General features: G+C 39.6%; 1 protein-coding gene across 7 annotated transcripts in view; it reads left to right on the top strand.

The window, feature by feature from the left end:
• NAD-ME2 (NAD-dependent malic enzyme 2) overlaps positions 1-26,388 on the top strand; it is a 192,367-nt gene that overhangs the window by 75,746 nt on the left and 90,233 nt on the right. For all 7 annotated transcript variants that reach the window (XM_089995502.1, XM_089995503.1, XM_089995498.1 and 4 more), the window contains 2 exons: positions 18,322-18,435; positions 18,640-18,705. In XM_089995502.1, coding sequence (XP_089851628.1) covers positions 18,322-18,435; positions 18,640-18,705 — 180 coding nt within the window. The remainder of the gene's footprint in view (positions 1-18,321; positions 18,436-18,639; positions 18,706-26,388) is intronic.

The raw sequence follows: 26,388 nt of genomic DNA, 5'->3' as shown, positions 1-26,388 counted from the left end.
AGGTCTCGTGAGGGTTTGCAGTGATGCTACCCACAAACATCTCTGTCATGTATGCAAAATATTACACATCCTCACAAGCAGTAGGTAATTAAAGACTTTATTTTCACAAATATTTCCTATTATTTCAAAATCGAAATATAATTAGAGTCTTTTATATACCACCACAGAAAAAAGAATTTCTTTCACTTTTCTAAATATCACAATTATTTATGTTTAATTCTTAGAAAATCCAATAAAAAATATTATTATTTACTTATCCTCACTCATATGTTTTCTGCACAGGTTTTCTCAATCACTTCTAAGCACTGAACTTTTCTTTCTTTTTAATCTTTTTTTTTTCTTTTCACCCTTTTTCTTTTTGCGCACTTATTTTTCTCTTATAGCTTGCGTGTGGTATGCTTTTATGCCTTGTGCAATGTCAATATCTTCTATACTTTTTCAATGCATACCAAAAGATATCAACTAAGACATAAAAGTGACTTCCTTCATTCACCCTTATAACATGAGAGTCAAACATTTCAACTTGTATCTGTTCTCAGTTACTTAGGATCACGAAGTTTTCCACTCTCCTTTTCGAAAATGGAATTAAAAGTTTCAACTTACATCTAAGTTCCATCTACTAAGGATTGTAGAATTATCCAAACAACCTAACGCATGCTTCTTTTTTTTTCTTTTTTGAGCTCATTTTTAGGCTTTTGTTCTTTTGCTTAGTTTTTTCAAAAATAGAACTGTGCATATTCATATTTATGATTCAAAATAAATTCTAACATGTATCTATCATCATTTCTTTGAAATCCGCATAAACAACCATAATTTTTAGATCTATGTCAGAAAAAATTTTCGTGGGGGGGCTTAAAAATCCTCTAAAAACATCAGATTTGAAATAACATTCATATAAGTTCAAACTATTTCTTTAAAAATCTACTTTTCATGAGAGATGCGTAAACATGTGCAAGAACGTAAACAGAAATATCAAGGTGTGCAAACTACACCCTCCCCCATGCTTGAATGACACTGTCCCAGTGGCACTCCCCCATGCTTATATAAAACTACATGAATGCACATGAGAGAAATAAATGAGGGGAAAAGAGTAGAATAACCTGTCATGAATTAAAAATGCACGTTCTATGAAGATAATGAATGCAATGTATACATGACAAAACATGAAACTCATAGAATGAAACAAAAAGCACATGAAAAACTCATGAATAAAACGAAAAAGTAAAAACAAAATAAAATCTATAAATTCTAAGCAAATCTAATAATATACAAGATATGAGTTGCCTCCCATAAAGCGCTAAGTTTCACGTCCCCAGCCAGACGGATCCCTGGAAAAACCTTCATCGTCCATGAGATCAATGGACATGAAGTATCACTCAATGAGGCTCTATGAAGAAAAGAGTGTCATCTGTGACACTACGCACTGTGTTTCCATCCCGTCTACCTCTAACTGCAGGATCATAACTCTCTCGACGTGAAGAACAGAGATTAGTCTCATCTGAGAGACTGGTCAAGAATCGATTGTCTAGAACCGACCGAGTATCAATGAATGCTACTTCAGACAAGTGGTGAATATGATCAGGCTTGACTTGGTCAAGCACCTTCTGCATCTGCACCTCTTGCTTACTTAAAACGATTGGTGATCCTAAAGGCTGAAAAAATGGGGCTTTATATGATGAAAATGTATGCTGTGAGTAAAGCCCCTTCTGTTGAGGTATCATAGAGATCGACTCGTCAGTAGAAATGATCTGAGGTTCATGAGTCGATTCCTGAGTGGAGTGACACGCCTTCCCATACTGAAGGGATGTAACAGATTTGACTGGCTCATGATGTGAAGTAGGTTGCAAGTCAAATAACATGGAATCCTCTCCATTGGATGTGACAACAGACTGACTAGATGGGTTCCCCTCGCTTTGCCTACTGAAGGTCTCAACCAATTGTCCCATTTGAGTCTCTAGCTTGGCTATTGACTGCGTATGGGAGCTCAAAACTTGTAATATCCTATCTTGGAAGGATTGACTAAATGAAGGCTCATGAGGATGGGGTTGAGTATAAACATGTTGGGCTGGGGGATGAACCTGTGGAAAAATGGGATGCGAGTAACCTTGTGAAGAGTTACTGGGTCTATACTGTGTCTGGGAGGGCTGATGGGATAGGGGAATAAACTGGTTTCGCCAACCTGGGTTATATGATGGTGTAAATGAATCAGGCATGGGTCTAGCGAAACTTTGGGCAGCATTCACCTGCTCCTGAACGAATTCAGGATATAATGGCGCTGCCGGACAATCCGCAACACAGTGTGTAGGGCTAGCACATAGCTCACACACTCTTTCTACTGGATTTCTCGAGGAATTGGTTAGGAATTGATCTAACTTCCTAGTCAACTGGTCAACCTTGATACGCAATTCTAATTCAGACCCAACTTCGGAAATCCCAATTTTTCTAGGACCACTAGACAGAGATGTAGTCCTATCGAGCCGTGAAGACAAGGTATGATGCATCGTGTTTTCACTCAAGGTCTCGAATAGAGACCACGCCTCGTCCTCACTCTTGAGCATAAAAGTGCCTCCACAAGACGAATCAACCATTTGACGATGCTTCTCAGTAAGCCCGTCATAAAAATACTGCACCAATTGCCAACGAGGCACTTGGTGATGGGGACACTTGCGGAGAAGATCTTTCAATCTCTCGCAAGACTCGTGAAACTGTTCTTCCTCAATTTGAGAAAAAACTGGTTATAGCTTTACGAAACTGGTTCGTCTTACCAATTGGGAAATATTTTTTTAAAAATTCTCTTTGCATTCCTTCCCAAGTAGTAATATGAACCGTCTCAAGAGATTTTAGCCAGTGCTTGGCTTTATCTTTGAGAGAGAACGAAAACAAAGTCAACCGCATAGCATCATCTCCAAAGTTATTGATTCGCACAGTCGAGCAAATCTCAAGGAATTCGTCGAGATGACGATATGGGTCCTCATTGCTAAGGCCATAAAACGAAGGTAACATTTGAATCACACTGGCCTTAATCTCAAAATGGCTCGCTCCTACATCAGGTCTCGTGATGCAGGAGGCGGGAGTATACGTATTTGGCATGAAGTACTCCCTCAAAGGACGGATCAAATGATGATCGTCAGCCATTGCGTACACCTTAGAGTAGACCGGTGTAGCACACGTCCTAACTTTGGGTTTTCTACCTAACTAACGCACTAAGCGGCCAAACCACGCAAACCACAAAGCGAGTAAACTAAAAACAACAAAAACTAAACAAACACCACGCAGTTACACTTAACAGAGATTATGCAAAGAAATATGAAATATATGTGTACGGTACCAATCGTACACAGTCACCTCTAAGGGGGTCCTAGTAGGTAGGCTGTGCAAAAAAGTAAGCTCGTCTCTAAGATATGCACATACGTGGTTCTAAACCTAAATGCACACAAACACTAGGCAATAAAGCGAATACTAATATTACGCCGTTCCGCGGCAACGACGCCAAAAATTTGATGTCTTCTTTTAAATCGTTGTAATTTTGAAAAGATTTTTAAATGTAAAACATGTGAAAACCAGACATCAAATAATAAAAACCGGTTCTCACTAGTGGATGAGACCGGGTCGAACTCAGGGAGCGAGAATATATCGTATTCAAGTACACAAATCTAAACTAATCTTTATTGCCGAATTATTTGAAATGTAAAATGTTCAAGAAAAGTAAAAACAACTAACTATTACAACAAATGAATACCCTTCGCAGAGGGCGTAAAGTGCAATATTTACAAACCCAATTAAATTCCTAATTCTAAACTAAAACGTAAAAAGAAGCTTTATTCTTCGTACTTCGCGTGTCGTAATCGCTTCCGCTCCACTCCTGTGCTATCCTGCACAATTCAAATGAACACGAGCAGTACCAGAGATAGAAGGAAAATTACACTAAACTAACTAAATGCTAGAAATACAAAGGAAATTAGACAAGAATTCTAAATGACAATTTCAAATGATCATAAATTCTAATTAAATCTAACTAACTACTTACTGATTACAAACTAACTAACTAACAGTTTACTTAACTCACAACTAATACTACTCAATTAACTAATGTCTATCAGTTAATGAACTAATCACTTAACTAATAGTAAAGTAACTACTTATGAAAGTATATGAACTCAAAACAAGGAATCAATGAATGAGAAAGACAAGAAATTCAGTACATAAACACACATGAAAAACTAAGATTAGCTGTAATGTAAAACAGAGAACTCAACATGTAAAAATAGGGAAAACAAAAATTAAACAAACAAAAATTTAGAAAATGAACACAAAGAATTCATATAGTGAAGAAACACAAAAATCAAAGAATGGAAAAATAGGAAAGATGCAAATGCTAAACAGGGAATTAGAAATTTAAACAAAACAGGAAATGATTAAACCGAACTATGTAAAAACATGGAATTACAATATTGAAAACATGAAGAAATCGGAAGGTGCAGCAAATAGTAAAACTGATTTAAAAAAACAAACAAACAGGAAATTGCAAAATTAAAAACTTAATGAAAGAAGACAATTCTCGAAAACTAATGAAATGCACACAAAACATATAATGCAATGAATTAACAGAAGAAAACTACAGAAAAGAAAATAAAATAAAATCAAATGATGAATGAACAAAACAACAAATGAAGATCAATACAGAAAATTGTAAAATCAAAGGAACATTCGACTGATGCAAAAACAGAAATTCATATAATGAGAAAAAAAAATAATGCACGATCAGACTTATAAAACTAATCTCTAATTTTAAATTTGTTGAAAACAGGAATCCGATACTAAATTCAGGTAGAAAAAAATCGATACAATGAAAAAAAAAATCTGGAATATCTACAGAATTTACTCTAATGCTTTTCTGTTTTTTTTTTTCTCGTTTTTTTTTTTTTTTTATTCTTTTTGTTTTTACACAGGATTAATGGAAAAAGAAGAAGATGAAGAAGAAGAATCGGAGGAAGAAGAAGAGGAATAATAAGAAGAAGAAGATGAAGAATTGGAAGAAGATGAAATCAGACTTACCGTAGCTGGAGCTGGAAGAAATTGGGGAAAGGTGTGGCGGCTTCCTCCACCACTGCTGTCACCGGACTGAAGAATCCACTACCACCGACATGAAAGAAAGGGAAAGAGGAAGAGGGGAAGAAGATAGGGGAAAAGAGAGGAAAGAGGGGTCCGGCGGTAGTGGAGAAGGGAGGAAAGAAGAAGGAAAAGAGGGGGAACGAAGAGAGCTCCAGCCGTGAATGGGGAAGCGCCCTTCTTTCTCTGTTTTTGGGGTTTTTAAAAACAACAAACCGGCTGGAACCGGTTTGAAACAAATGCAAACCGGTTCAAGCCGGTTTGGTTATTATTTTTTTTAATTTTCTTTTAGAAATACAAACTGGTTCAACTGGTTTGTGTTATTATATTTTTTTTTCAATTTTCCAAAAATTCCAAACCATGTAATGATTTGTTTTTATTATTTTATAAAAAAAAAATAAAGAAAACCTATTATTCGTTTTATTTCAAAAACAAAACTATTTATTTATAAAGAAAATAAAAAACTAATCTAACTATATATATTTTTTTCTTTTCTAAAAAAAAACAAACATTTAAAATGATTTAAAAAAAACTATTTTCTCTATTGTTTATTTTTTTATTTAATTGAAAACAAAAACTAAACTACTATGAATAGAACAAAAACTAAAATATGTATAAAAATGTAAAATAAAACTATTTTTCATACATTTTTCTATTTTTAAATCATTTTAGCACATTTACTCGAAAACTAGCATAAAATTGGGTTTTTGAAACATTATTTTATAAAATCATGCATATTTAAATGTTAATTAACCCTGATTTATATGCATGATCATTATACTTCTTATATATGTCGATGACATTGTGATCACTGGGAGTTCAGATAATCATGTGCAAGACGTGAAGCAGTTTTTAATGAAAACTTTCAAGATGAAAGATTTAGGGGAGTTGAGGTACTTTCTTGGTGTGGAAGTTGACAGACAACAAGACACATTGACACTCATGCAACAAAAATACACTCTTGACCTTCTGGAAAGAGCCGGGATGACGAATTGCAAACCAATCAGTACTCCTAGTGTATTACATCAAAGGCTGAGCTCTGAAGATGGTCATCTTTGTGTCAACCCTACAACGTATAGAAGTCTCGTGGGGATGTTACAGTACTTGACCTTTACCAGACCTGATATAGTTTATGCTGTCAATCAGGTATCCCGGTTTATGCATACTCCAACAGAGGGTCGTATGGAAGTTGTGAAGCGCATTCTACGCTATTTAAAAGGAACTATAGGAGACAGACTTGTTTATCGCAAGAACGATAATCTGCATAGAGGACATGAACTCATCACTTATACAGACGCAAATTGGGCAGGGGATCCAGATGAGAGACGATCTGTCTCTGGATGTTGTGTATATATTGGACACAATTTAGTGTCCTGGAGCAGCAGAAAACAAAAGGCAGTGGCACGATCGAGTACAGAGGCTGAATACAGATCGATGGCTGCAGGCACGACAGAAGCCACATGGATTAGACACTTATTGAGTGATCTTGGGGAGACAATTATTCGATCATTTCTTCTATGTGACAATCAAAGCGCAATAAACATTGCATGTAATCCTATCCAGCATAGCAGAACGAAGCATATTGAGATTGATCAACATTTCATACGGCAGAAAGTCGAGATGAAGGAGATAGAACTACGTCATGTTCGAACAGAAGATCAAGTGGCAAACCTGTTTACCAAGGGGTTAACAGGATGTCAATTTTGGTTATTGAAGAGCAAGTTGTACATGCTCCAAAATCACGTACAACTTGAGGGAGGGTGTTAAAATATACCATGCGTATGGATCTGGATCCAGATCCATACGCATGGCATATTAAATGAAATACATGCTAGATTCATCTTCATTAATGGCATCCTTGTAATATCTCTGATATTACAAGGCTTGTTGTATACTTGTTTTGTTTTATAAAAGTTAGGGTTTGGAGGTCGAGCAAAGGTGTGCCGCCCCAACCGATTGTGCATCTCTCTCTCCCTCTCTACTTTCCTGTGCAGGCTGAACCACACATATGAGATCGAAATCTCATACCCCCCCCCCCCTTTTATCGTGGCCATTTTCCATCTCCGATGGACCGGGAGAGTCGGTTACCTCCTGTAACCCCTCCCCTCCCCCGATTTGCCATTTCTGCCTCTTGAGTAAGAATCGTGCCCTAAGCACGATTCTGAAACTCAAGTTTTAATAAAGCTCAAAACGGGTCCGGGTCTGAACCCGATAACCCACCGTACCGGATCTACTCTAAAGTGGATCCGAGTCTGTAATAGGTTATGAACCCATTCAAACCGGTGAATTCTAAAGTGGATCCATTGACGTTGGTTCAAAATGGCCCCACTTGTCCAAATTTTTAAGCGGATCCATTTGGGTCCAGGGTGAATTCGACCCGACCCAAATAGTTTGTACCTTATTGCCTACTGCATTTGGATCCAATGAAGGGATCCAAGACCCAAATCTCCCTATTTTTTCGTAGTTATTACAGAGATAATCGGTCGGGGTTGGGTACCCGATCGCGTCGTCGATGGTTGGAAAAAGGGGAGCGACAGTCGCGTGTCACCGGCGCACACAATGTAACGCCCCAGAAGTTCGACTTGAGACAAGAAGATTTGAATGAAATTACCTTCGAAAGTCAGAGTTTGCAGCAAAGATTTTTAAAGATACCAAAGGTTTTAGATAAAAGCACAAGTCGATTCTTCTGAGCACGTTAGCAAAAAGACCCAGCACAAACCCATTTCCTAAGCCAAACAGTGGGCAAAAGATAGAAAAGAGTTTATCCATAAAAAGGTTTAGTCTGTACAGAATAGGGGGAGTCATCCACCCCTAACAACAAAAGTACAAAACCCAAAGTGAAGTAGCCAGAATGCCGACGAGAGAGGTGAGGCTTTGATCATGTAACATTGCACCGACGCGTATATGGAGAGCCTACCTGTCACCTACACATAAAAAATGGGGTCAGTCCTGAAAACTGGTAGGTGCGCAAAAGAATAAGAAGAACATCAACTAATCTAAAGCATGCTCGTATCTAAGCAGATATAAACTGATGCAACAGACAATATGCAGGTGAATAGCAAAGACCATAGCAAAGCTAACCAAAATATCATCATGAGCTCAAGCAGGCTAGTATTACAGTGATAACAATCTAACTGTAAGCAGTCACAACAAAACTTATCATGCATACCTTCTAACTATCGCAAGTAGCAAACTAGTAGCAAGGTAAAACAGACAGTCAAAAGCAAGAACAAAGAACAACTGTGAGCATGCCATAATGTGATCTCATTATTAATTGGCCATTGTGGGTACACACAATGTATAAAACGTAGAAACAACCAAGATTTATTCGGGGGTTCATTATGCTATGTATTTTATTATACCCCGAAGGACTGACTGAGTCCGCTCCTAAGGGAACGACCAGTGACCAAGAGAGTAAGTCCCCAAAGGCAAAACAGGACTCAAGGATGCATCTAACTTTTGCAAAAGTGCCGGACGACTACCACCTAGGATACTTATGGTAGCGCCATTTTCCCTACCTCCGATGACTAGGGAAGCCGGACCTTTGACCGTAATAGCCATTAATGGCCTGTCCATCGGAGGTTTTGTATCATCCATCCTCTTCCTTGATGAACCATCTCGAACAAGTACGATGAGAGGTTTTTCTTCATCATCGCCTTGCTCTACATGCCCTGGTCTATTCGACTCACTCGAGCATCTTGCTTGTGAAGACGCATGATTACCATTTAGTGAGATGTCCACAATTATGCTTTTTCGCATACCATGAGGTCTATCCACCTCGTGCTACTTATCGTAGCATCACATATCATCGCCACGAGATGCGTCTAGGCTCATAGCCACAGGCCACAAGGAGGCACTCAAAACAAGCTCAAAAGCTGTCAGCAATCTTTAGAGATACCTGAGAAATAAAAATAATAGCATGATCGCAATTTACATGGCGCAGGCAAGAAGTAAAGCAGTAAGAGCATAAACAAGCAGGTCAAGCATAGGGCCAAGGCGCGTAAAGCGTGGGGCAATAGAAAGTAAAGTGCTGAAACGTAAACAGCCAAGGCGCATAAAGCGCGGGGCGACAGGAAGTAAAGTGCTAAAACGTAAACAGCCAAGGCGCATAAAGTGCGGGCTGACAGCAAGTAAAGTGATGAAGCGTAAACAACCAAGGCGTCTAAAGCACGGGGCGACAAAAAGTAAACTGCTGAAACGTAAACAGGACAAGGATCGCGAAACCGTGTCCTTCAGTTAAAAGACAAAAAGTAAAGCCTAGGCACATAAAGCATGACGACAACAGAAAGTAAAGTGCTGAAAAGATAAAGAGGACAAGGATCGCGAAACCACGTCCTTGAGTTAAAGAACATACATATATAACTTATATGTATATGTATATAATCGTCCTCTTGTTTGATTATCTTTTCTTTAGTTTTAGTTTTGTTCATTCAAAGTCCTTTCATGCAACTTTCCCCTACCTTGGGGGGTTGCGGGTTCGCAAACGCCTGCGGGCGTAAGTACGAACGGTCTCGGGCCACGGGATACGTGTGCTGTAAAACCCAGTGTTAAAAAAAAATCGACTCGGGTCGGGTCTGGACCCAACTCGGATCTGGACCCGACTCAGATCCATACCCGAGCCAGCCCCAGCCCGTTGAACGGGCTTTCAGGGGCTGGCAAGAAGCGGCATACAGGGGGCCGCCCACCCCCTGCGCCCTCTACAAAAGGAGCGAGAGAGGGGGAGGAGAGGCGTTCGAGCCTCTCCCCCGATTCTCTCTCGTCTCTCTCCCCTCTGTCTCTGCTCTCCCTCCCCGAATCCATCTCTCTCTCTCTCATCGCTGAACCGACACTGGCGAGCCCTCTTCGTCGAGGCAGCCCGACGACCTCCCACCTCCCCAGGCCACCCCTCTCCCTCCGGCAGCCCAGGTAACCCCCCCTCCCCCCCCCCCCCCCCCCCCTCCCCCCCCCTTGCCTTTATCTCCTTTAGCAGGCAAGGGGCTCCGCCCCCTGCCCTTTTTACTGTTCCGGCAAGGGCCATGGCCCCTGCCCTTCCCATAAGAAAGGAAGCAGGAGCCTTCGGCTCCTGCCTCGTTTCTTGGAAACACAACAAGGGCCGATGGCCCCTGCCCCTCTCTAGATCGACAGGGGCCTCTGGCCCCTGTCCCGTGTTTTGTCGAGCAAAGCTCGCTCCTCTTTTGGTAAGCCGCAGGGGGCCTTTGGCCCCTGCGCTCCCTTTCTCTTTCTGGTAGGGGCCGATGGCCCCTGCTTTTCCTTTAAAACTAAGCAGGAGCCTTCGGCTCCTGCCTCCCTTTTTGAAAACCCAACAGGGGCCGATGGCCCCTGCCCCCCCTCTCTTATTTGTCTGGCAGGGGCTGAAGGCCCTGCCCCTCTTGTTATAAAACCGGCAGGGGCCGATGGCCCCTGCCCTTCTTTAAATATCTGACAGGGGCTGCACCCGTTTTCTTTTGCAGCATGGGTCATTGGACCCTACCCCGTTCTGTTTCAAGTCTGCAAGGACCGTTGATCCCTGCCCTTGTTTTGCAGAGAAGCCGAGACCCCAGTCCTTTGTTGCCGTTTTTCTTTATTCACTTAAATGCATGCAAATAACGTACCTTTGCAGCTTACGCAACAGAGCCCATTCGCGCCCCGCGAACCGAACCGACAATTACCTACACTCGTAGACGACCTCTTTCTCGCAATACCCCGAGGTACGGGAAATTGCACAAGGACTTAAATAACTGAAGCTAGCTTAAATAGTTAAAGATCGAAATAATAAAAATATATATTTATAAGTATATAAGTATGCTTTTAGCTCAAGGACGCGGTTTCGCGATCCTTGTCCTTTTTTTACGCATTTTCCTGTTTTCTGTCTTTAATTTGCCGCCGCGCTTTGCTCCTAGGCTTTTACTTTCGTATTTCCTGCTTTCTGTCTTTAATTTGCCACCGCGCTTTGCGCCTAGGCTTTTACTTTCGTATTTCCTGCTTTCTGTCTTTAGCTCAAGGACGCGGTTTCACGATCCTTGTCCTTTGCTTTCGCATTACTTGTTCTATGTTTGCCGTCACGCTTTGCGCCCTGGCTTTTGCTTTCGCATTTGCTGCTTTCTGTCTTTAAAATTTGCAACCTCGATGGATGAAAGAAGTCCTTTTATATCGAACATACGGTTTTGCAAACAACGTTGGTTTTGAAGTATCACAGCGGGTCATCCTGAATCAAGCATTCAGAAGGAGCAGTTCCTCTACTCTAGTTCGCTTTTCTGACATTGCTCGAGATTACCCAACATCTGGGGCTCGAGCAAGCTTGTGAGCGTAATTTTCTCATGCGAAATCCGCATTTACCGTTTATCGTTATCAGTGTCAAAATTTGTGTTGCATATTGACACTACGATAATGAATGTGAGATTCGAGAAAATCACATGCCATAAGTTGGCACATGGTATTGGTCATTTCAAAAGTTTAAAATGATGACATTATATCTTTGCAAATCATGTTGTTGAGACTCCTATTGAGGACCTAGAACCCTTCCTCGTAACGTGTTCATAGACATGCATGGCATGCGAGTAATACCACGGATGTTGAGACGAGCATTCAACCTCGACCAGTGCTATGAGCACATTGGTAAACCACATTACACATTGATTGATTATCGCCTTCACAGGTAAGATGCTTGATTGGGTCAAAAGGCCAGAGCATGTAGAATGGGTCGTTGGTTAAGTAACCCCTGACACACCCATTCGTTTTCTTGTTGTCTGTCAAGGGAGAGGACAGATTGGTACACACACTTCGATGAACATATTGTTAACAACCATTCTACGAGCAAAGACTCGGTGTCCCCAGTCATCGGAGTTAGGGGATAAGACTACCAGATATTATCCTAGGTGGTAGATCTTTTGGACTTCTGCAGAAGTAGGATGCATTCGTAGCCACAAACGCCTTTGGGGAATCCTCTCTCGGCTAACGGCCATCCCCTTAGGAACAGACTCAACTAGCTATTCGGGTTATTCAAAATACATAGAATAATAGACGCCCGAACTAGTCTCAGTTGTTTCTACGAGTCGCGTCTGCGCGTACCCGCAATCCAGTTAATGATGGAACATAAAGTAACTTGTGCACTCCACTTGATGAATCATAGAATTGTGTTTTATGCTCAATGATTTCAATTCATTATTAAATGTTTTGTTACATCGTGCAGCATGTGCTAGTTAGACTTTTACTTACGCCAATAAACTGCTCATGTTAGTTCAGTAATTGTTTAGTTACTCGTCACACATAGTTAATTATTTGTGCTTCTTTCAGACTTTTCTGTCTACTTGTGCACCTACTAGTTTTTCACGAAACTAACCCATTTTATGGGTACAGGTGATGATTAGGTGCTTAGCAGGCGATGGCGCGATTGCGAGATGTCTTCAGGATTCACTGTTACCACTCACAGCTCTTGTCCTGATCGTTTTGGGTTTTTGTTACAGATTTCTTAAGGAAATCCAAATTTTGTACAACTTAAAAACTATTTATAATACAAATGTTTTCATATAGATATTTGCAAGTTATGCCTTTGTCTTTTTGCTCTTTTTGCTAACGTGCCCAAGATTGTCGACTTGCCCTCTTTTCTTTTAAAAGAAATGCTTTCGCTGATTTTATAAATAAACTCTGAAATAAAAAGGATTTTCGAGCCTTTTAAACCATTTTAAAAAGGTTTACAAGTTTGAAATTTTGGGGCGTTACATGTGCGCTCCGTCATGCAACCTGCAAGTGTAAAAAGTTAGCGTGCAAGACAAAGATGAGACAAGGGCCTTGCCACTAAAGAGGGACAAGGAAACAGAGTCCCTGTTGAACAACAAAACAAGTGTCCGCCCCCTGCCAGCAAACAAGACGAAAGACAAGGGGAGCGGAGCCCCCTGTCGACCAGGCAGATGGCAGGGGGCTCCGCCCCCTGCCGGCAACAACAACAGACAGGGGGATCGGAGCCCCCCTTAAAGCTGAAAAAGATGGCAGGGGGCTCCACCCCCCTGCCGGCAAACAACAACGGACAGAGGGATCAGAGCCCCCCTGTCAGTTGAAAAAGATGGCAGGAGGCTCCGCCCCCCCTGCCGGCAAACAACAACGGACAAGGGGATCAAAGCGCCCCTGTCAACTGAAAAAGATGGCAGGGGGCTCCGCCCCCCCTACCGGCAAACCGCAACGGACAAGGGGATCAGACCCCTGTCAACTGAAAAAGATGGCAGGGGGCTCCTCCCCCCTGCCGACAAACAACAACGGACAGGGGGATCGGAGCCCCCCTGTCAGCTGAAAAAGATGGCAGGGGGCTCCGCCCCCCTTGCCGGCAAACAACAATGGACAGGGGGATCAAAGCCCCCTTGTCAGCTGGGGGCTCTGCCCCCCCTGCCGGCAAACAACAACGCACAAGGGGATCAGAGCCCCCCTTGTCACAGCAATGGATAGGGGATCAGAGCCCCCTGTCAGCTGAAAAAGATGGCAGGGGGCTCCACCCCCCCTGCCAGCAAAAACAACGAACAAGGGGATCAAAGCCCCCTTGTCAACTGAAAAAGATGGCAGGGGGCTCCGCCCCCTGCCGACAACACAGGGATAGGGGGGGGTGCGAAGCCCCCCTGTCGATACGGCAAATGGCAGGGGGACGGAGCCCCCTGCCGACACGACGAGATGAGGAAGAGAGAGGGTTTTACATACCTAGGGGCTACTGACGAAGTCTCTGATGTCACCGGCAGACACAGAGGCAAAGAAAGAGAAGGGGGTGGCGGCATGGACGTCGATCAAGGCTGTCGGAGACGACGGCGGGGGACGTCAGAGCGAAAGGTGGAGGTGACGTCGCTTGCCGACAACCGCGGCCATGAAAAGCGAGAGGAGGAAGACGGTGGCTCCAGTCGTCGCTGCTCCCTCCCGAGGGTCCGATGGCATGCGGTGTCGCTTGCCGGCGACAGTGGCCACAGGGAACGAGAGGAAGGAGGAGGCGGTGAACGCAGGGAGGAGAGAGAACTGGCGAGGGCGTCAGCCCCTCGCCCGAGGCGCCTGTGCCTTTTTAAAAGGCACAGGCTTCTCGATCGTTCAAGAAGCTGGGTCCCGGGCTGCGCGTGGATCCAGATCCAGCTTGAGCGCAGATTCGGGTCCAGCTTGGGTCCGAAGCGGTGGATCAACCGAGGCATGTGTCCGACATGTGCCTAGCGCGTGTCAGATACGTGTCCGACTCTTTTTTTTTTTAAAGTGGACTTTACACATAAGAAGAGAGAAGGGGGGTCGACGACGGTGTTGCAGGATGGGGGTTTGGGAGAAAGCGCGAGGAAGAAGGGAGGGTGCTCGGGAAAGGGGGACAACAACTGGGCTGTCGGCGACAGGTGGCCGGACGTGGGGGGAGGGTCGTCGGTGAGAGCTTCGACGAGCTGTAGAGGACGAAGGGGAGAAGGGAAGGTAGACGAAGTCAGGGAGAGAGAAGAGGGAGGCAGAGAGTAACAGAGAGAGAGGGTGACGCGGGGTGTCGGGCGAGGTCGCCGGTGAGGCTGCCAGAGAGGGGGACGTCGGGCGACGGTGGAGTCCGATCGTGGGTCGCCGAAGGGGAGAGCAACGGGAGGGAGAAGGCAGCGGGGGGGGGGGGGGTAGGGTTTCTCTAGTGAGAAACCCTAACTCTTGTGCTCTTTAAAAAGGCACGGGGGCGATAGGGGGACCTGGTTTCGGATCCGGATCTGACCCGGCTCCAAATCGATTTTTTTGCCAAAAAACATAGCCTTTACATTATATATATAAAATGGGTAGGTCATCGCCCAGAAGCGACGCGTCACACCGGCGCTCGGGTGTGGTGTCAAATAGGCAAGGGTTTCCTCACTTTGTTGGACGGGTAGTGGTAAATAAGTTAGTCCAAGACCATAAAATTAGGTTAGCCACTTGGAACATAGGATCTTTAACTGGTAAGTTGGTAGAGTTAGTAGATATGTGTAGGAGAAAAATTGATATTTTATGTCTACAAAAGACCAAATGGGTATGTGAGAAAGCAAAAGTGATAGAACCTTGGGGATATAAGATTTGGTATACAGGAATAAATAGGAATAGGAATGGAGTAGGGATTATTATGAGTCGTGAGTTTATAGATAATGTAGTTGAGGTCCGTAGGAAGAGTGATAGGATTTTACTTATTAAATTAGTATTAGGTATGGATATTATTAATATTATTAGTGTTTATGCACCTCAAGTAGGTTTAGATGATTCCATTAAGCGTCAATTTTGGGAAGATTTAGATGGAGTAGTACAAGGGATATCTTATGGAGAAGGACTTTTCATCGGCGGTGACCTTAATGGGCATGTAGACATTACTAGGGATGGATTTGAGAGTATCCATGGAGGCTATGGTATAGGAGAAAAAAACGAAAGTGGAGAAAGGATTTTAGATTTTGGTTTGTCCTATGATATAATCTTAGCAAACACTTGGTTTAGGAAGAGGGAGTCTCACCTAGTAACATTTAAAAGTGGGGTTAATACGAGTCAGATAGATTTTTTCCTACTTAGAAAGAGAGATAGGGGTTGTTGCATCGATTGTAAGGTTATACCGGGAGAAAGTGTAACTACACAACATAGAGTCTTAATTTTAGATCTTAAAATTAGACAATGCCGCAAAAGGGATAGACATAGGATAGATCCTAGAATTAAGTGGTGGGCACTGAAAGGAGCTAAACAAGGAATGTTTGTAGAGCGGGTAGTTAAGGAAGTTGATTGGTGTCTCGAGGAGGATTCAGAATCTATGTGGAATAAGATAGCGGGTGACATGAGAAAGGTGGCTAAGGAGGTATTGGGTGAGTCTAAAGGCGGTGCACCGCTAGGTAAGGATACATCGTGGTGGAACGAGAATGTCAAATTAGCTATTAAGGTTAAAAAAGAGTGTTATAGAAATCTAAGTAAAAGTCGTGATAATGAGAATTTGGAGAAGTATATGATAGCAAAAAAGGAAGCTAAAAAAGTAGTTCGGAACGCGAGGGATAAGGTATATAAGGAGGTTTATAACAAGTTGGATACCAAAGAGGGCGAGAAGGATATTTATAGGCTTGCAAAGATGAGAGATAGGAAATCGAGGGATCTGGGTATGGTTAGATGTATCAAAGATGAAACGCAAAGGGTTTTAGTCAAAGATGAGGAGATTAAGGAGAGATAAAAAGATTATTTTGATAAGCTATTTAATGAAAGTCATGGTCAGGATCTTGGAGACTTTTCCATTCCTTTTCATGAGATGAATCGTGACTTCATGCGCAAGATTCAAAAGAAAGAAATTGCAGAGGCTTTGAAGAAAATGAAATCAAGAAGGGCAGTTGGCCCATATGGTATACCTATCGAGGCTTGAAAATGCTTGGGAGATAAAAGTTTAGAATGGTTGACAAATCTTTTTAACAAGATTTGGTGGACAAATAAGATGCCTAATGAGTGGTGGAAGTGTACTTTGGTGCATCTATATAAGAATAAGGGTGATATACAAGATTGCACAAACTATCGTGGTATAAAATTCATGAGTCATACTATGAAACTTTGAGAGAGGGTGATTGAGTCTAGGTTGAGGAAGGTTGTGATGATATTGGAGAATCAATTTGGTTTTATGCCTGGAAGATCAACTATGCAAGCTATACATCTTCTTAGACAACTTATTGAGAGAAATAGAGAGAGGAACAAAGATTTGCATATGGTTTTTATTGATTTGGAGAAGGCTTACGATAGAGTACCCTGGGACGTTCTCTGGTGGACAATGATGAAGAAAGGTGTTTCTCTCAAGTACATTAGTATAATTAAAGATATGTATGAAGGAGTAGTAACCAATGTCTGCACTTGTGGAGGGGTGACAACCAATTTTCCTATAACGGTTGGGTTACATCAAGGATCCACTTTGAGCCCTTTCCTATTTGCTATAGTGATGGATGAGCTTACGAGATCAATTCAAGAAAATGTGCCGTGGTGTATGTTTGCTGATGATATTGTTTTGATTGATGAGTCTAGAGCTGGGGTTAATGCTAAGTTAGAATTATGGAGACAAACATTGGAAGCAAGAGGTTTTAAGTTGAGTAAGAGTAAGACAAAATACATGGAATGTCGATTTAGTAAGCAACGAAGTAGTGATGGGAGTGTAGTGAAGCTTGGTTAACAAGAAATACCGGTGGATGATTCTTTCAAATATTTGGGATCTAGCATTCAAAAGTATGGAGAAATTGATGGAGATGTAAATCATAGGATAAAGGTTGGGTGGATGAAATGGAAGAGTGCAACTGGAGTGTTGTGCGATCGTAGAATGCCATTGCGGTTGAAGGAAAAGTTTTATAGGACGACTATTAGTCCCGCTTTACTTTATAGTACGGAATATTGGACTGCCAAGAGACATCATATTAAAAAAATGAGTATAGCTGAGATGCGTATGCTAAGATGGATGTGTGGAAATACAATATAAGATAAGATTCAGAACGAGGAGATACGTAAGAAGGTAGGCGTTGCACCCATTGAAAATAAGATGAGAGAGAATCATTTACGGTGGTTTGGACATATTCGACGAAGGCCTAGTGATGCTCCAGTTAGAAGGATGGAGAAATGGGAAAATATATTTGTTAAAAGAGGTCGGGGTAGGCCTAGGAAGACATGGATGGAGGTGATAGGAAATGATATGAATGCTTTGAACCTCACCGAGGACATGGCATTGGATAGAAATGAATGGAGGAGAAGGATTCATGTGGAAGACCCAGAATGATTTTCTTTGTTGGTTCATATCGCCGACCCCAATTGTTTTGGGATGAAGGCGTAGTTGTTGTTGTATATATTGGAGCATATTTGCTATAGTGAGTTGTAAGTACAAATGGTTCTTTGGCTCTTTGATCTTCCAATTATGGCATATAGACAGATTTTTATAAGAATTAAAAAATCAATGGCCTAAAAAGTCCGATACTTTCATAGGTCATAAAGTAAAAAAAAAGTACAATTCAAAGTTTGATCCCGACTTTTTGAACATGCTGAATCCATCTATGAGGTAAACAACCAGTGCCATGGTGATCCAGAGGCTTTTGTACATACAAACATTTGTAGCAAACATTTTTGCTTATTTATTTACTATGTCGTATTTATAGCAACCCCTGTTTCCTTGCTGTAGCCTTCATCTTCTTAATCTATTGTTGTATATGCCGCTCTTCATCCATTTTATTTTAGGCATCGATTTAGGTTGGGTACCAGTTATAATATATTTGGACTTGAATATATTCTTTCTTTGCATAGGGTCTAATAACAAAAGTGAGAAAGGGCCTTGATCCTGCTGCTGCTCGTTTTGCAAGAGGTTCTGGTCCCGGGGAGATAGAAGGACTGGGAGAAGGTGCTAGCCTTCTTGAAGTGGTAAATTCTCAGTAGCAATCTACTAAATTAATACTATTCTGTTTAAACAAAGTTCTGTTTATCACTTATGAACTGAATTGCATGGATTTTCTTCTTTTTGCTCATAAAAGATTCACTAGTTCTAAAGGAAATTTCCCTTTGCATGTGAATATTCATTCTATGTTCTGTGAAAATCTTTCTATTAAAAGTTCTAATATCTATCAGGTTAGAAAAGTGAAGCCTCATGTGCTTTTAGGTTTGTCTGGAGTTGGAGGCATCTTCAATGAGCAGGTAAGCCTGAACTGTTTCTACGACCATTTACTGAGGAATGAATATCTGCCATTTAATTATACATAAGCAGAATTAGAAGCACAATTTTTTAATGCATGTTGCCTAAAGTCTACCCCTTCTTTAAATGAAGATTCCTATAAGTGGTTCGCATATATGACATAATTACATATGAAATAATTAATGATTAAGAAACAACTCTTATTTCTGAAGTTTTTAAGTTTGTCGGGTATTGTAGATTGCATTCTTTAATTGTTCATTATCAAGAAAACTTAATATTAACGTGGAAATAATATTTATTATAGACAATCCTCTGAATATAAATGTTGCAAAATATTTGAAACAATCAGCTAACAACTTGCATGTTGACATGTGCCCGAAGGGGTTTGGCACAGTGTAGTTGGCCTTGGCCACTGGACGGGTGGTCAAGGTTCCATTCCCATAAGCATCAGCCCTTTGCTTAATGATGGCAAGCTTGCCCACAAAGTGACTACAGGAAGGCACAATCACATCAGCAAAATGTCTCTAATAGAGAAGATACAATGTGCCACAAAGGGCAAACACTAAACACACAAAGGAGAAGAGAAAACTTTAAAAATAATAAAGAATTTATTGATAAAATGCTTGAAAAAGCATTAAGGAGAGAAGGGGATGAGTCCCATATTTATACACATAAAGGGGGCCAAGGGGAGCTCCCAGAAAAGACGTGGGAGCTCCCCAACGGTCACTTTTGTGACAGTTGGGGAGAGTCCCAACGACTCTTTAAGGGAGTGACTGTTAAGGGAGTCCCCTTTACCCCTTTAAATAAATAAAAAAAATACAGAAATACAAAAATGTCCCTAATGGACATGTCTTTTTACAAATGAATAAAAAGACTAAATTGCCCTAGTGGGCATTACCAAAAGATATATATATATATATATATATATATTTGAACATACACCTCATAGCATATGAGGTGTATGCCTAAGGCATTTTACGCCTTTTACTTGTGCCTCAAGGTACAAGGGGCCTCGCCTTGGAGCGAGGCGTGCCTTTTGTGCCTTGAAGCACGTTTTTAATAACACTACTAATCACAAAAACTAAATTAACCAAAATCCTAATATTTAACTATCAAAACTATAATCAACTATGCATAAAACTAATCTAAGAAACCTTAATTATTAAAAACCATAATTAATTATTTACCTAACACGAAGCTCCAGTGCTGACCCGCTTTCTTGCTCAGCCCCTTCATCTTCCCTCCTCTTTCTCTTCTTTTCATACCCCCTAGGGGTATTTATAGATGGGCTAAGGTGACAAGAGGGGGCGGGGTAGGTCGCTTGAGGCGAAATTACCATTCATGCTCCTCGTTTACATTTATTTTATTTTTATTCTCCATTTAGTTAGGACATGTAGTTTTCTAAACATTTATTTTATTTTTAATCTCCATTTACTTAAGAAATTATATATATATATATATATATATATATATATATATATATATATATATATATATATATATATATATATATATATATATATATATATATATATAAAGCAAATACCCCCTATGCGAATCCATTAAAAATATATAAAAATTCAAATTCCCAAAGAATAAAAAGTCAACTTCATGGTTTCAATACAAATTTCAGAATTTTGTGGTTGGATCCAAGATTGCGCCTCTTGAAATCTTAAGTATTTCTTTGGCCTTATATTTTTTAAAAATCTATTTTTACATATTATTACCTTGTGTTCAAAGTTCTGGTGAAAATCTTTTAGAATTTAATTATTAAAAATATATTTTTGTTATAGGAACCTTTCACAACACTTGGATAAATAAGGACCTAGGTTTGACTTTTATATAAATTGCTATATTTAGAGTAAAAATCAAGGCATATAACTATGGGAAATAAGATAGGATATTACGATATCTTCTGATGGTGAGGGCATTAAGCCCAAGGATGACCACACTAATATTGGTGTTCAACTTGTTGGTTCTTCAATTAAGATATCTTCAATGGTGGTCAGTGAACGATGGGTTGAGGCGATGAATGAAGAAATGAATGCACTGCATAGGTTTCGTACTTGGGAGACTGTTAACAAGCCAGAAGATAAGAATGTAGTCGGATGTAAATGGGCGTATAAGATAAAATATAAAGCCACCGGGACTATGGAGAGTTATAAGGCCCATATGATCGCTAAAGGATACACCTAAGAATATGGAGGACTATGACAAAACATTTAGTCACTAAAATGGCTACTATAAGGTTAGTATTATCTTTGGTTGATACATCATTGAACATTATACCAAATGAATGTCAAAAATGCATTCTTTCATGGAGATCTCAAAGAGGAAGTCTATATGGAATAACCACTAGGTTACATAGAGGGCGATCCTTATAGAAAGGTGTGTAAACTAAAAAAGTGTCTATATGGTTTGAAACAAGCTTCTAGACCGTGGTTCCAAAGATTCTCAAATGAAATTCAAATGTATGGTTTTCAGCGAAGTTAGGTAGATTACTCTTTGTTTACTAGCATTGGCAGCCATGATATTACTATCTTGCTGATATATGTGAATGATATTGTCATTACTGGCATATCTACTGATCACATAAACCAGTTAAAGGATCATATGCAAAATAGATTTCAGATGAAGGATTTGGATGTGTTGAGATATTTCCTTGGAGTAGAGGTAGACCGTGACAAGGAAATAATGTATTTATCTCAACAAAAGTATGTTGTTGATTTTCTTAAAGGAAGTGTTTTGAGGGACTGCAAGCCCGTATCTACACCGGTGGCGATTGGTTCAAAAGTAACATTGGTAGGGAAGCCAATAGAGACCCAAGACAGTACAAAAGCATAGTAGGTGCGCTTTAGTACTTGACTTTTACATAGCTAGATATCTCTTATGTAGTCAATCAGGTGTCACACTATATGCATGATCCCAAAGAAGGTCACGCGGAGGTAGTAAAACACATTTTGAGATATGTTAAAGGCATCATCAATGATGGATTGAGGTATGTTAGCGAATGTGATAATCCACTGATTGTTGTTGGCTTTACAGATGCTGACTAGGCCAGTGACCTTGATATGAGGAGATTCATTTCAGGATAATGTGTTTTTCTTTGAAAGAATATGATATTCGGGAGTAGCAAAAAACAAAGGACTGTTGCTAGGTCTAGTACAAAAGCAAAGTATCGTTTTATGGTGACTTTAGCAGTAGTGGTTACCGTGGATTAGGCATTTACTTGTTTTAAAACAAACCATAAGGAGGTTTGTAATTTAATGTGATAATCAAAGTGCTATCAAGATGTAATGAAGTATGCGGAAATGTAATATAAGAATGCTTAATGCATTCACAAGGTCCACCAATGGACAAACACAAAGTGACAAGAGAGAAATAGAAAATAAGTCCACTACGGGACCATACAAGAGGCCTATAAAAGGCTATACATAAAAAAGTAAAGGAGCTTTATTGAATGAGAGCTCAAAAGCTTAAAGAATACAAGGGGAGAATCCCCTATTTATGCACAAAGGAGTGAAAAATGGAATGGAAAAGGGAGCCATTGGGGGCTCCCACATGTAGTCGTTATGACCGTTGGGGGGTCCCAATGACTATAGTGTGGGACCCCCAATGCATGCAATAAAAAAAAAAGAAATAAAAAAAGGTAAAACCTAAACTACCTATTACAATAGTTGTTTCTAGAAACAACTATGTAAAATAACCAAAATACCCCTATCGGGTATTTTATATATATATATATATATTTATGTTTATACATATATTTTAACACCCCTCTTAAACTTTATGGGGAGATGACCGAAAGTTTGCCAAGAAGAAAAATAAAACGAGCAAGAAGAGCTTTAGTAAAGAAGTCTACCAACTGATATTCTGATGCGACATATGGCAGTGTAACCGTTCCTCTCAGATATTTATCACGTAGATAGTGACAGTCCATCTCTATATGTTTGATGCGCTCATGGAAGGTGTGATTACTGACAATATAAATTGCAATTTTGTTATCACAACATAGTTTCGAAGGACTGGAGATGTCGACACCCATATCTTTGAGAAGACTTTGTAACCAAATGAGTTCTATGGTGATAGTTGCCATAGCCCGGTATTCAACTTCAATAGAAGGCAGTGAGACTTTCTGTTCTTCTTGCATCTCCAGGTAATTAGAGAATCTCCTAAAAATACACAAAAGCCAGTAATTGAGATTCTATCATTAGGGTTTTCTCCCCAATCAACATCAATGTAAGCAAGTAAATTTAATGAAGATGATAAGGATAAAAATAGCCTTTAGTGATGGTATTCTTGAGGTAGCGGACGATTTTTAGTACATCACTCATATAGACAGTTGTAGGAGCATGCTGAAACTGGCTAGCAGATTGAACGACATAAGCAATATCTGGTCTCGTAATGGTCAGATAGGTGAGAGACCCAATGAGTTGTCTGTAGGGTTTGGGATCTTCTAGAAGAGTCCCATCCTCCAATCTTAATTTAGCATTGATCACTTCAGGAGTTTTCACCTTCTTTATCATCTGAAATTCCAGATTTAGTACATATATATGTAGCAAGTTTTATTTGATAAAGTATATATCTACGAGAAGAGTATGCAACTTCAATTCCTAAAAGATATCTTAAGAATACTAAATCAGACATATCAAAATAATTTTTTAACATATTTTTAACATTCCGAACACAATTTGATCATTCCCTGTTATAATCATATAGAGTAGAAGAATAACAATACTAGGTCCTGCATTTTTCACAAAGAGAGCAGTGTTAATATAACAAGAATGAAAACCCAGACTGGTCATGACATCACTAAATCTATCATACCACGCCTTGGGAGCGTGTTTAAGACCATATAATGCTTTTAAAAATTTAAGAGTTTTTTCCTGTTCAATGTTAAATCTTGGTGGAAGATCCATATAGACTTTTTCATTTAGGTTTCCATTAAGAAAGACATTTTTAACATACAATTGATATATAGTCTATTTTTTGGTCGATGCCATAACTATTAAGGTCTTAACACTAGTTATTCTAGCCACAGGTGCAAAGGTTTTCTCATAGTCAATACCATATTCTTGTGAATAGCCTTTAGCTACTAATCTTGCTTTATATCATTCTAAAGTTCCGTCACTTTTAGTTTTAACTTTAAAAACCCACTGACATCCAATAGATTTCTTGTTGGGAGGAAGATTAACTATTTCCTAAGTGTTAGCTTTCTTAAGTGCATTTAATTCTATTGTAATTAGGTGTTAGTGTTTCAAAGGACACAAACCTATTTGGCGGAATAGATTCTCTAGTAGATCGTCTAAGAGAGGTTTCTTCTAGAGACTCATTGTTTTGAGAGAATTTTTCTAAGGCACTAATAGGTCTATTTTGCTCATGTCGGGTATAAACTTGAAGGTTTTTATCAACGATATCATCACTATTTGGTGATGTTCCAATATTAGAAATTTCATGATGTGTATCATCTGTTACTTCAAAATGATTCAATGAATCATCATTAGCATCCATATCTTCCATTGAAGATAGATCATAAAAAAACATATAGTCAATTTCATCTTTCTTATCAAGATTTTCAAAACCATTTTTATCTTCTAAGAAGGTTACATCATTGAAGTTTGTTATTTTTAAAATAAAAGCATTTATATCTTTTTTATTTTCATCGTATCCAAGAAAAACACATTTAATCACTTTTGAAGACAACTTATCTCTTTTATGTAAAGGTACGAAGCATTTGCAACCGAAAATACGTAAGCGATTGAATTCGGGTGTCATGTTGAAAAGTTTTTCATAAGGAGATGTTTTTTAAATTGGATGATGGCATACGATTTCTTAAATAAGTGGAGGTTAAAACGACTTCGGCCAAAAAATGTTTGGGGATATTTTTAGAAATAAGTAATGTTCTAGCGGTTTCTATAATATGCCTATGTTTTCTTTCCGCTAGTCTGTTTTGTTGAAGTGTTCTAGGACACGATCTTTGATGACAAATTCCATTTCGCTTAAGATAATTTTGGAGGTCATTAGATAGATATTCTCGACCCGAATCTGATCTAAGAATAGAGATATTACTTTGAAATTGATTTTTAATTTTTATGCAAAATTATTTAAAAAAGAGAACTTTCGATTTAAAATTAACAAAATAAATCTATACATACTTAGTAAAGTCATCGAAGAATGTTACATAATATGAATAACCACTTTTAGACATAACCGGAGATGGACCCCATACATCCGAGTGCACCAATTCAAAAGGTTTTGCTGAAATAAATGTTCTAGTTAGAAATGGAATAGACTTCATTTTTTCAAAAAATACAATCTTTACCATTCATATATTTTTCTTTACAAAACTTGTTCCTAAAAGAAAAAAGATACATTTTTGAGTAGCTTGGATGTTCAAGTCTTTTATGCCAAGTTTCAATACTTTTGTCTTGGACGTAAGTATAAAATGAGTTTGAAGGAAGAATCAAATGATTCATAAAATAGAGGTCTCCCTTCCTATGACCTTGCTCAATCCGCTTGCCGGACTGGAGATCTTGCATAAAGCAACCATTAGATGAGAATGATATTTCACATCCATGCTTAGCAATTTGGAAAACCGAAAAAAGATTTAGGTTTAATTTTGGAATAACTCTTACTTTTGGAACAAATTTTTTTTGAGAATTTTTGAGATCTAGAGTTCCCATATTCTTTATTTTTAAAAAAGTTTCATCGGCCATAGTGACACAAGATATTTTTAAATTGGTGCATACATCGGTTAACGTATTTTTATGGGGGGTCATATGAAAAGATGGTTTAGAATCTAAAATCCAAGAATACGTATCGGGAGTTGATGTGGCGGCAATGACAACACCCAATGTAGAAGTGGTCGCCTTGAGAATTTGTTGAAGAGCCACGAAAATTTGTCCAAGTGTTTCTTTAAGATCTCCACTCTTGCCTTGGTGGTTGATTCTTCAACGAAAGCAACCTTAGGGTTGAAAGTTTTATTTAATTTGGGGCAATTAGGTTTAATATGACCCGACTCATAACAATGATGATAAACAATCATCTTTCTACCTCCACTATAGTTATTATTGTTGGTATAGTTGCCTTGCCTCCCAAAGCATGTGGGTTTGTATGTTTTAACATTGTTGTTGGGTTTAGACACGGTTAAGACCTCATCAACACTCTTACTCATGCTAAGCCGAGTTTCTTCTTGAGTAATTTCGGCAATAGCATTTTCCATAGGAGGAAGAGTGGATCTATGTAGAAGGGAGGATCTTGTTCAAATTTGGGACGAAGTCCAAATAGAAATTGAAATAATCTTTCTTTTTCTATTTGGTTTTGCCTAAGTTCCACATCCTCTCATCCCATAGTATTTAAAGCACTATAATAATCTTGAATGCTCAAATCACCTTGTTTGGTGGTTCTTACTTTTTCTTGCAAAAAACAAGCTCTTGCAAGATCTTTTTGGGTATACACACCCTTCATAAAGAACCAAGCTTCATTTGCTCTATGAAATTTAGCTATATTAGCGCATACCTTGAGTTTAACATTTTTCATGAACCATGCAAAATTTTTTGCACGATTGCTCTCCCAATCTTTCATCTTTTTTTGATGTTCTTCAATGGTCTTGAGGCGAGCATCTCTCTCAAGAGCCTTTTCTTGATCTCCTTCTATCTTGATGAGCTTTGGTTGAGGTTCCAGAA

Source organism: Nuphar pumila, chromosome 2 (genome assembly GCF_984573655.1).
Source record: "Nuphar pumila chromosome 2, dmNupPumi1.hap1.1, whole genome shotgun sequence".
In the NCBI taxonomy this organism is placed as follows: domain Eukaryota; kingdom Viridiplantae; phylum Streptophyta; class Magnoliopsida; order Nymphaeales; family Nymphaeaceae; genus Nuphar; species Nuphar pumila.
This window is presented reverse-complemented; position numbering and strand designations above follow the sequence as displayed.